The 12,081-nt window shown below is 51.6% G+C and overlaps 1 protein-coding gene across 1 annotated transcript; it reads left to right on the top strand.

The window, feature by feature from the left end:
- On the top strand, positions 1-11,909 carry PLAGL2 (PLAG1 like zinc finger 2). Its single transcript, XM_081948121.1, has 3 exons — positions 1-233; positions 4,383-4,760; positions 6,037-11,909. The coding sequence occupies exons 2-3, from the start codon at positions 4,504-4,506 to the stop codon at positions 7,247-7,249; spliced, it is 1,470 nt and encodes a 489-aa protein (XP_081804247.1). The 5' UTR covers positions 1-233; positions 4,383-4,503; the 3' UTR covers positions 7,250-11,909.
- The last annotated feature ends 172 nt before the right edge of the window (positions 11,910-12,081 follow it).

Raw genomic sequence — 12,081 nt, 5'->3', positions numbered from 1 at the left:
TCGGGGCCGGAAGTGGCGCCATGGAGGCCTTGCTCGGCGGCGCGAGCCAGCCCGCCTGAGGGAAAAAACCAAAGGCTTGCTGGGCCGGAGGCCTGGTCGCCTCCTTCCCTCCCGGTGCCCTCTCCGCCATGGGGCCTCTGCCTCGCCCCAGGCTCCTACGGCAACCTTCGGGCCTTCCTCCCTTCCTTCCGGGCTCTCGAGGCGTCAGGAGGGGAGCCACGGCGGCGGCAGCGGTGAGCTCGGAAACGAAGCGGGAAAGAGGCGCGGGGGGGGGGGGGAGAGGCTACGCGCCCAAGTACGCATGCGCACTGCGTGAACGTCTCGGCGGGACATTTCGGGTGCCCGTGAATTGAGGGGGGGCGCCCGCCTTTCTAAGGCCAAAGGGGGAGGAACACACCCCAAAAACCCTGAATTGGGTCAGGAAGGGTCTTTGGATATTTTTATTTTCCCTTGGGTTCGCTTTACTTTGGCCTCGTGTGTGTGGGGTGGGGGTGTTCCTTTTGCATATGAGGCATTTTGGCCTTCCTCAGGACCCGTTTCTCTCAACCTGGCTGCTTGGAGGTGGGTGGACTTCAACTCCCAGAATTCCCAGAGCGAGAGAAGCCCACCCCATCTTAAAGCATGCTGGCTGGGGAATTCTGGGAGTTGAAGTCCCCCCATCTTAAATCCTGATGGATAGGGGATTCTGGGAGTTGGAATCCACAGTGGCCCAGACTGAGGAAAGCTGCCCTGGGTGGAGCCATATCTCAGGGCTGGGATGCTTCAGGTTTCACCCAGCAGCCATCAGGAAGGCCTCTGTTCTTCCTCTTGATCTGTGCAAACGCCTTGCTTGATCTCTTGAGGTTCTGTCAAGTAGAGGACAACTCTTCCATCCATCTAAGTAGAGAAATGGCACCCATTCATTGGTTTTGCTGCCACAAGAGAGGAGGAGAAATGGGACTGTGGGGTTCTTTGCGCTTGGTGGTTTCATAACCCAGTTGGGCTACATCATGAGTGCTAGATGTGAGGTGGGAGTGAGGAGAGGAGGAAGAGAATGACTGTGGGCTCCTTAGTGCTCTCTGAGCTTGGTTGTTTTCTTCAAATTTCATGACCCAAATAGGTAACTTCAGTCCTATAAGGGGATGGGATTTGCTCCCTGTTCTGTTGTCCTTCAGCAGTGAAGATATTCCCTATTTGGGTCATAAAACTGCCTGCAAAAATACAACCCAGCTCAGAGAGCCTCAAGAACCCCACAGTCCTCCTCTTCCTCCCCCCCCAAACTCCCCTTTCTGGCACTGGTGGAGTTACTGAGTTGGGTGGTGAAGCATCTACGAGAAAACCAATAAGTGCACAGAGCAGCAAAGAGACCCACAGTTCTCCTCCTCTCCCTCTCTACAAACCCATCACTCCTTTCTAGCACGGATAGGGTTGCCTAGTTGGGTCACGAAACGTCTGCAAGAAAAGCACCAAGTTCAGAGAGAACCAAGGGCCCCACAGTTCAACCCTGAGCTAGAAAGATTCTCTTCTAACAGACATTTAAGCTCTTCCCCCCAAAATAGCAACGTAGGAATCCGTGATACTTTCTCTCTGCCCCTACGACATCTTGAAGTTCCTGTTTCCTGTCCTAAAGACTCCCCGTGTGCTTCTGTTATCTTTTGTATGCCACAGGTAGTGTAATGATGAGAAGTAGCTACAGATGCACTCGTGCCCACAAATGTTTCCACGGAACAGATTGCGTATACAGATTACCGGTTGAGATGAATTCCTTTCACGATTCAGTTGGGCTTTTTCATTCATTCCACGTGCTTCTCTAGAGTAAATTGGATCGTAGTTGTATTCAGCCGGTTTGGACCGGTTAAACAGAACCAGAAGTGGAAATCGTGGGTGGGCCGACCCACTAGCCCCCGGTTCTATGCCGTCCTATTTAGGCACATTTTTGAGCTGTGTGATCAAATGATCAAAGCGCATAGGCCAGGGGTGTCCAAACCTGGGAACTTTAAGACTTGTGGACTTCAACTCCCAGAATTCCCCAGCCAGCCATGCTGGGAGTTGAAGTCCACAAGTCTTAAAGTTCCCAAGTTTGGACACCCCTGGCATAGGCTCAAGCGGAAGGCTGAACGCGTCCGTCTGACTGGTAGGGAAAGTAAGTGAATACCACCTACCCGTCCCCCGTGATCGTAGTATTTTCGGCTCAGTTCCCTGGGCCGAAAACACTACCGTTGGCTAGTTTACGGTGTCATGTAAACAAAACCTACGAGTCAGCAAAAGGGATAGTACAGATAATCCTTTATTACACTTCAAAGTTCCAATGGCACCGGGAAAAAGTTGACTTATGACCGTTTCTCACAGTTACGACCACTGCAGCATCCCCGTGGTCACGTGAGCAAAATTCAGACGCTTGGCAACTGACTCGTATTTACGACGGTCACAGCGTTCCGGGGGGGTCACGGGATCCCATTTTGCGACCACCTGACAGGCGAAGCCAGTGGGGAAGCCAGAGTCACTTTACAACGGTGCCACTAACTTAGCGATTCACTTAACATCCCTGGCAAGAAAGGCGGTAAATTGGGGGCAAAACTCACTTAACAAATGTCTAGCGTAGCAACGGAATTTGTGGGCTCAATTGGGGTCGTAGGTCGAGGACTACCTATATACATTTACCGCCTTTTAAATGAGGGAAGTTCTCCTTCCCGTTTGGGGATAGCGGAAGCTCTGAGGAAAATTGGTGGGGGTGGGGGTGGGGGTTTGGGCTCACCTCCTGGAGGTTGTGTGACCTTGCCGTGTTTGACTTACTTGGACCGGGTTCAACTGAGTGAAAAGCTGCCATGTTTGCTCACCAAATTCCTAAGCAGGTACACAAACATTGCGGGTTTCCGTGTGTGTCCCACCTGCAAGCCTAGCTATGAATTAGAATAAAGATGAACCAGTCCTTCCATGGATACAGGCAGTCCTCGACTTACAACCGTTCGCTTAGTGGCCATTGGAAGTTGCGATGACGCTGAAAAAACCAGTGACGACCACTTTCCACACTTACGACCGTTGCAGCATCCCCATGGTGATGTGATTTACCTTCTGATGCTTGGCAACTGACTTGCATTTACGACGGTTACAGGGTCCCCGGGGTCACGTGATCCCCTTTTGCGATCTTAAAGTCGGGCAGCCAGATTCCCTTAACGACAAGTGTTACTAATTTAACAACTGCAGTGAATCGCTTAACAAATGTGGCAAGAAATGTTGTAAAACGGGGCAAGGCTCACCTAGTAAATTTCTTACGTAGCAACCTAAATTTGGGGCTCAATTGTGGTTGTAAGTTGAGGACTACCTGTCCTGCAGTTTCTGTAGCGTCTGAGGAGCATATTTTACAGATTGTGGCTCTTCTTTTAAAGCACAGCAGATGTGACTGTATTCAGACAACAGGGCAGGTCGGGTTGCAAGAAGCTAATACGGGAAGTCCTCGACTTACGACCCCAATTGGGACCAACGTTCTAACCACTGCGCCACTGTGGTTCATAAAGTAGAATTCACGTAACAAACGGGTTACTAAGTTATGAGCCGCAGTGGTTAGAATGCAGTCCTGCTGGCTATTTTTGCTGACTGCCGGCTACCTGCAATTTGCCGGTTCGAATCTCGCAGGCTCAAGGTTGACTCCTCAGCCTTCCGTCCTTTTTTTTTAAGGAAAGTTTTTTATTTTTTGTCACATAATTAAAATTCTCTTGTGAATAGAGTATTGTCCGGTTTTCCCCTTTTAACATTTCACATATACATAATTCATTTTACATTGTATTTCCATTTCCCTTTTAGCTGTACTTCTCATATTTTTCAGCTTTTAATTTTTATTATATACATAAACAATGTTGTTATTCCCTTCCCTTTAGAGATTAAACCAAATTTATCATTTCCTTCCCATCTATTGCTATAAATAACATGTGTTATTTCAGTTCTTTATAAAGTAAGCATTTAGCATAATTAATTTGCACACTTAAAAATATTAATATAGTTCACGCACATCTTGACTAGATACATACTATTGCCATGTTTAAGATATTTCATTTCATTTTACTAATCTATTCCTAAATTTTCTTTTCTCTTCCGTCCTTCTGAGGTGGGTAAAATGAGGACCCAGATTGTTTGGGGGCAAGAGGCTGACTTTGCCAACCGCTTAGAGGGGGCTGGAAAACATTGCTAAGTGGCATATAAGTGCTAGGGCTATTAACAACTGTAGTAATTCACTTAACAACTATGGTAAGAAAGATCATAAAATGTGCCAACACTCTCTTAACAATCGTTTCGCTTAGCAACAGAAAGGTTTGGGCTCATGGTCACGAGTGGAGGACTGTCTGAATAAGATGGGTACCCCTGTGTAGGTTGTGCATCATTTTTTTCTCTACCTTTGCTCCTTCCAGGATCTCTACTGAGGGTTTTTTTTTTTTTTTTGCCAAGTCTTGGTTTGTGCAACTGGACCAGTGAGATGCCCACGGGCAGCCATTCTCCTCGGTGTGGCCCTCCTCTGATGTCAGGCCTGCCATGACAGCGTTCTTCACCAGTGTTCCCAATTGGATTCAAGATGTCAAGCAGGAAGAGGAGGAGGAGGAGGTGGGCTGGAAACTAGTGGCCAGACCTAAAGCCCGAGAGAGCGAGTGCCCGGGGAAGTGCCAGTATGAGCTGTCCGAAGCGGCCTTCCCTGGCGTGGAGAAGTTGAGAGCCAGCCCGGAAGCGAGACCGTACTGCTGCCCTCAGCTGCATTGCGGCAAGGCCTTCGCCTCCAAGTACAAGCTCTACCGGTAAGGCCCTTGCAATGGAGGGGGGGGGGGGGAGCTTAGAACTGGCCAGGCCCTAGGTTCAAATCCTCACCTGCTTTGGGTTAGGGAATGGGGGAATATTGGCAGGTAGGCTGAGCTGCCCAGAGTCATCTTGCAGGGGAGAGGGCTGGAGTACAAAAACGTAATAAATAAAAGAATGCATGGTTATTTAAAGACTCTAGTCCAGTGGGTCTCAACCTTCCTAATGCCGCGACCCTTTAATACAGTTCCTCATGTTGTGGTGACCCCCAACCATAACATTATTTTATGTTTTCTATATTTTTTCAAAAATAAGTGTTTTCCGATGGTCTTAGGCGACCCCTGTGAAAGGGTCCTTCGACCCCCAAAGGGGTCCCGACCCACAGGTTGAGAACCACTGCTCTAGTCAGTCCTTGAGTTACGACTGCAATTGAATCCTGCAGTTACGGTTGCAACAGGGTCACGATGTGACTGGCCCCGACCTTATGACCTTTCTTGTTTTTTGCAGCGGTTGTTAAGCGAAAGTACTTATACTTTGAGGGACTCTGGAGCAGGGGTCTCCAACCGTGGCCCCTTTAAGACTTGTGGACTTCAACTCCCAGAATTCCTCAGCCAGCTTTGCTGGGAGTTGAAGTCCACAAGTCTTAAAGGGGCCACGGTTGGAGACCCCTTCTCTGGAGCAACTTCAGAAAACTGGACACAATATTCCAAGCCTTTTTTTTTGGGGGGGGGGGGGGGGTCGGTCATCAGTTATGCCACCAGAAAGCTAATTCTTGGGAAGTGTTAGACTTTTCATGACCCAGCTAGATAACAACATCAGCTGTAGATGATGTGAGAGATCAAACCCCGCTCCCTTCTAGCATTGATGATGTTCCCTAGTTGGGTTATGAAATGTCTGCAAGAAAGCAGCCAAGCTCAGAGACCCTCAAGGACCCCTCAGTCTTCTTCCTCCTCCTTCTCTTCCTCGTCCTCCCCTTCTCTTCCTCATTTAGAATAGACCAGAGCTGGAGGTCTTCTAGTTCAGCCACCTGCTCTGGCAGGAGACCCTGTACCATTTCAGACAGGACACCTCAGACCTCCTCCTCTTCCTCCTTTTCTTCCTCCTCCTCCTTTTCCTCTTCTTCCTCCATTTCTTCCTTTTCCTCCTCTTCCTCCTTTTCTTCTTCCTCCTCATCTCCCTCTTTCTTTTCTTCCTCCTCTCCCCTCTCCCCCATTCTTATTCTCCTCCACTCCACTGAGCTACAAACATTCTCTTGTTTCTCTCTCCCCCCCCTCCCAGGCACCTGGCCACCCACTCTGCCCAGAAGCCCCACCAATGCATGTACTGTGAGAAGATGTTCCACCGGAAGGACCACCTGCGCAACCACCTCCAGACCCACGACCCCAACAAAGAAGCCCTCCACTGCCCCGAGTGCGGCAAGAACTACAACACCAAGCTGGGCTACCGGCGCCACCTGGCCATGCACGCGGCGGCCAGCGGCGACCTGAGCTGCAAGGTCTGCCTGCAGATGTTTGAGAGCACCCAGGCGCTGCTGGAGCACCTCAAGGCCCACTCGCGCCGGCCCTCGGGCAGCGCCAAGGAGAAGAAGCACCCCTGCGACCACTGCGACCGGCGCTTCTACACCCGCAAGGACGTGCGGCGCCACCTGGTGGTGCACACGGGGCGTAAGGACTTCCTGTGCCAGTACTGCACCCAGCGTTTCGGCCGGAAGGACCACCTGACCCGCCACATGAAGAAGAGCCACTCGCAGGAGCTGCTGAAGATCAAGGCGGAACCGGTGGACATGCTGGGCCTGCTCAGCTGCAGCTCGGCCGTGGCCGTCAAGGAGGAGCTGAGCCCCGTCTTGTGCATGGCCTCCAGGGAGGTGATGAGCGGCAAGAGCTTCCCCGGCATGCTCCCCATGGGCATGTACGGGGCACACGTCCCGGCCATGCCCGGCTCAGGGATGCCCCCCTCGCTAGTGCCCAACCCTCTCCCGATGGGGATGAGCTACCCGCTGGAGCCCTCCTCCCCTCCGCAGCCTCCCCCGAAGTACCAGCTCGGATCTACCTCATACTTCCCTGACAAGATCCCCAAAGTAGAGATGGACAGCTGCATGGCCGAGCTGCCTGGAGGCCTTTCGCTGATCGCCGGCGAGGCTTCCTCCTCCTCCTCCCCTCCTCAGCCCACCAGCCTGGAGGAGACGCTCCTCTCCAAGAGCCCGGCTCTCCTTTCGGAAGCTCTCTGTGCTGCTAACATGGATTTCTCCCACCTGCTGGGCTTCCTGCCCTTGAACCTGCCCTCCTGCAACCCCCCCGTCTCCTCGGGGGGGCTAGTGATGGGTTATTCCCAGGGGGAGGCCCAGTCCCTCCTGGCCACTCTGCCGCCCCAGGAGTCCTCCTCGGGAAGCGGGCCCTCGCTCGGCTTTGGGGCGCTGCACCCCTTGCCCTCGGTCTTCTCCCCAGGCTTGGGGGCTACTACTTTGCCACGTTTCCACCAAGCATTCCAGTGAGAAGAGCGCTGGACGGAAGCAGAGATTCTCCGGGCACGTGGATCAGAGGGGGTGGGTGGGGGTGGGGTTGTTACCTCCAACGCACTCGGCTTCGTTGTCTTTCCAGTGAAGAAAAAAAGAGGGGAAAAAAAACCTCGAGGGAGGATTGGAACTGTGTACGCCCCAGTCCTGGACAGGGAAAGTAGGTTGCAGTGAATAGAATTTCAGGTATTCTCTTTATTTTATTTTATTTTTCTTTCTTTCTACGTTGTTGGTAATCAGGAACCTCACGGGAGTTTTTCCCGCCCCAGCCTTGCTCCACGGAGCTGAAGCGGAGGCCTCTTCCAGGCCAGGGCCCAACTCACCACCTGCCGTGTTGCGTCTCCCTCGGTCGGTGTGGCAGGAACGTCCGTTTCCCCTCCTCTCCTCTTCCCCACTTCCGGCGATTCCCGCCTGTTCAAATCGAGACTTCTCCTCCTTTTGGAGCCGTTTCCCGACCAACGAATCCCTGCAGTATCACGTTTACTCTTCGACCGTTTTCCCCACTGTTACGAATCAGGTGGTGTCCCAGAGGCCGTTCGGGGTCTCGGGCACAGCGAAGGCACTGTTTACACCGTGAAATTGGCTCGCTCCGGTTTCACCTCACTACTACTGCTACTACGAACTTCTTCTTCTTCCATATCTTCCCCCGTGGGGAAATCAAACTGACTGGCAATAGCTTCCGCCTTTGCCAACTGAGAGGGTTGGTGGTCATGGTGGTTGTTATTTTATTCTCTGTCCCAGATCTCCGAGCAGGTCAGAAGGATCCTCCCAACAGGAAAGGCTCCCTGTGATTCCTGGGGTTTGTCTTTGAAGAGGGGTCCCCAGAAGATCTTAGGGCAGTGATGGCAAACCTATGGCACATGTGCCGGAAGGGCCACGCAGAGCCATCTCTCCAGGCACACCAGCCGTCACCGTTGCTCTCCCAGGTTCCGATGTGCACACGCACACCGGCCAGCTGGGCTTTGCATGCACGGGAGCGCCGGAAACCAGAAAATCAGCTTCCATTTTCCAACTGCTCTTTGCGCATGCATGCGTGCCAGGAACTGGGAGCTCAGCTCTTCCAGTTTCCGGCACTCCCTTGTGCGCACGCTCCCGTTTCGGCACTCGGTGCCCAAAAGGTTTGCCAACACCACGTTAGGGTTTGACGACAGCATCCCTCCCCCCGAGGCCTCTTCCTCAAAGGCTTACTGACCAGGAGAGCCAGGCCCGTCATCCTGTCCTGCCGAGATGTCTTTCTTTTTTTCCCTATCCCCCCCCCCCCCCCCCCAGTAAATCTCCTTCTCCGTTCTAAGACAAGCACGCCGATGGAGGGGTGACGGTTTGTGGCCTTCAACTTCTTGGTGCCTTTGGCCCATTTTCTGGGTCGTGAGGGTGCAGTTCACCTTTTCACCAGCAGCACCCGTGCCCCCCGCGGAGCCCCACCCGCCACATAAGCACGCCAACCTTGCAGGGAGGAACTGCGGGGAAAACACGCAGAGGTGAGGCAGCCTCGCTTTCGGCTTCTTAGGGGGAGTCCAGTTGCCTTTTTTGGGGGCCTGGGTGAGCGGAGGGTGTAACCATCAGCCTCTTCATTTTCATGCCCCTTTTCCTTCCTGCAAGGCTGGTTCGCCCCCTCTAAGCTCCAGAGCCCCCCTGCTCCCTCTTTATCCCCCTCCTTAGGGTGAACTGGGCACAGAGCAAAAATAAGAATCGCAACCCGCAACCTTTGCTTCCCTCAATAAAGCCAAAGAGAAGCAGGGAGGCTGCGGAGATGCCCTCTTGGCTGCCCAGGGGCCGTTCCTGGTTGGCTTCCCCCTGCCTTAGCAAGTGATGGGCAGGTGGACGTGGCTGAAAATTTAACCCTGGGGGGATTACATACGGGAATTACAGTGACTTCCATCTCCCCCCTCCCGCCCTTAACTCCCCCTTCCCCAGCTGGGGGCTCTTGTGCAAGTGACAAGTTGGCCATCTCTGTCTGTCTTCCCCGGAGTCTCCTGCGTGAACTGTCGTATGATGTCTATTACAGTGAATACCTCATGATACTCTGCTCTTACTCCCTCGCGCCCCTCCAGGGGCTGCCCGAGGCCTCCCTTGGGGTGGGTCCACCTCCGTGCATTTCGGCGTATCCCCACTGGCCCCTTTCCTTTTTACCTCATAGGTAGGGAGCGGAGCGCGGGGCCTGCCCTGGCTCTACCTACCTGCCCAGATACGTTAAGGTGATCTCTGCAATAATGATGCTCTTTCTCCCTGCCTGCCCATGGCAGAGCGCTCTAGAGAAAACAAATCTCTTGGCTTCGTCCTTGCAATTCCAGATTGCTTTGAAAATCTCGCCTCCTCCTTCCCCGTCGGCTCTACGCTTCTCGGCTGCTTCCTAAGTGAGATCCCTCCTGCCCTTCTACGTTAGGCTTCGGCAGCCCCACCTTTCTCGGAGCGTGTCCTTCACGACCCGTTTCGTGTTTTGTATAAGACCTCAGCAATCGCATGTGGCCCTGAGTTCCACAGGTCCCGCTTCCTGGTCTTCGTGGTAAGACATTGCCTTTCTGATTTTTCAGCGTGTGCCTTGCACCGGAAGGGTGCCTGGCCGTCTCCTGATGGTTTTCAGTATTTTTAAATACCTCGGTTGCATTTCCTGTTACTCTCTTTTGAGATATAGTTGCACATTTTCCTCTTATGCAATCCTCATATCCCTACCTCAAAACCTACGAGAAGAAAACAAAACAAAAAAAAGCATATTCCACATTTCAGTTTCTTCAGGATGGCATTGGACTTCGACATAAAGCTATTTGCTGGCTTAGTTCACAACTTCGGGCACTTGCTGTCTCTTCTCTGGCCTTCAGCTCAATCGTTTTTAGCAAATGTTGCATGCAAGAGAGGGTTCCAGATCCTAAACCTTCCTCCTCTGGGGTTGCTTGTCCCTTCGTTTCACCACCCAACCAAAGATAGAATCATTAAAAACAAAAAGGCAGAACACTCCTGCCTGTATCAAAAGACGACTCTTTCTCGTTAGGAAAAAGAAGAAAATGCGTTTATTTCCGCCCTAGATTCAACCCCGATGCTGAAACGATAGCAGTGGTTTGTGTTTTAATCAGCCTGATTTTCTGCCAGCCAAATCTCTTCACTGTATAGCAGCAAAAATGACATTAAGTGAAAGAAATCATACAAGAAAAGGTGGGGAAGACCCAAGCATCAGTCATCTTTCTTACAAAAGAGCTATAAGGTCAACTATTCATAAGTACTACTGATCTACTCTCTCTCTCTCTCTCTCCAATTCCAGGCAATAGTTTTCCAAAGATAAGAGTGGCCCACAAATATTTTTTTGGGGTTTTGTTTGGTTTTTGTGTGGCATGATGGGCAATGAAAAGGAAACTTGTTTAGTCTTTTGATGGGGTGATCTAAAAGAGGGTCTTTATCCATGTAGCTACGGGTGTAGCCTTTTAAAGAATAGATGGTATAAAATTGTGCCTCGCCAATCCAAGAAATGTGTGTGTGGCTTGTGTTTTGCTTAGAGTAGACCTCTGCGAGGGAAGAACTTCTGTTATTGAAAATAAAGTGGGGTTCCCCCCCCCCCCAAATCACGGTGTTGGGGTGGGTGGGAATAAACAGAATGAGGGAAAAATAGAATAATATTTCTCCATCGTGGGGAGGGGGGTTGGGGAGACCGTTGCTGGCCTACTTAAGTGGCTCTCAATTTTGAACCAAAGTGCTCCCAGTTTGGGAGGGAGAAGGAGAGAGGACTTCACAAATATTCACCCTGGAGTAAAATGAACTAGACTTAAGTCAACGTCCTGGTCAATTTCACTGCTGGCTAATGAGCCCTTAAAAGGAGAATTAGTTCTGCTGTAGAAGGAAGGGAAACTCTGATCGTCAGAGGATTCATTTGCACGTGGCCTCAGACATTTGCGTCGCAGCAAAAATCGGAGGGCTCTTGGCTTGCCGATTGGGAACATTTCCTTTTGGGGGTGGGTTTACATGTTAACCTACAGGTGCTCTCCCCTGCTGGCAAGGAAGTCTAAACCAGGGGTGTCAAACTTTCCTTTCATTGACGGCCACGTCAGGGTTGCGTTTGACCTCCGTTTTCGGCTGCAATGCCTCCTGCAGCCCTCTGCCAGCGAAAATGGAGCTCAGGAGACACCACAGGGTGGTCCTTTACTGTTTCCAGGGCGGCTGCGTGGGCCAGATCTAAGCACCCCACGGGCTGCATCCGGTCCCCTGGCCTTGAGTTTGACACCCCTGGTCTAAACCATAAAGTGGGAAAAATTCTATTTAAACTTTGTGTGATTCGGCAACCAACTGGCCTTTAATTAATTGTGCTTTCCAAATAGCCATTTTTTAAAACATTCTTAAGCGACGTCCTTGCATTTGCTCCCAACGTTAGTTTGGGGAAACATCTCTCATTCCTTTAAGTAGGATTGGCTTCCCTGGCGTGTGCTTTGTTGCCGTGGAGCTATTTGCTCCAATGGGGTGGCCGTTTTCTTCTCCCCTTCCTCCTGAAGAAGAAAAAGATAGCGCCTTCATTCCCCCGCCCCCCCCCAGCTCCTCGAAGTTACAACAGATCACTCAGCACGGGGTGATCCTGTCTATGTCCTGGAAGACTCGATAGGGTCAGATCCTTGGGATAAGGTCGCTGGGGTGGCAGAGGCCAGCTGCATAAAAGCTGATAGCGCAAAAGGCGATTTTAAGGCACAGTCAAGGACAGCAGCGGTCAACCGTGGCAACTTTGCTACCTGTGGCCTTCAAAACACAGAGTTCCTGAGCCGGTGGTAACTTTCCAAAGAAAAGTGGTGACTGTAGAGTGGCCCACAAAACATATTTGGGGTTGTTGTCTTTTTCTG

This window comes from Natrix helvetica, assembly GCF_964273705.1.
Source record: "Natrix helvetica genome assembly, chromosome: 3".
NCBI classification, from domain to species: domain Eukaryota; kingdom Metazoa; phylum Chordata; class Lepidosauria; order Squamata; family Natricidae; genus Natrix; species Natrix helvetica.
This window is presented reverse-complemented; position numbering and strand designations above follow the sequence as displayed.

Excerpts from the sequence above, each read along its gene's own strand:
- PLAGL2 (XM_081948121.1), top strand. The coding sequence starts at position 4,504 with ATGACAGCGTTCTTCACCAGTGTTCCCAATTGGATTCAAGATGTCAAG. Across the intron at positions 4,761-6,036 it reads TCCAAGTACAAGCTCTACCG|GCACCTGGCCACCCACTCTG; the intron begins GTAAGGCCCTTG and ends CCCCCCTCCCAG.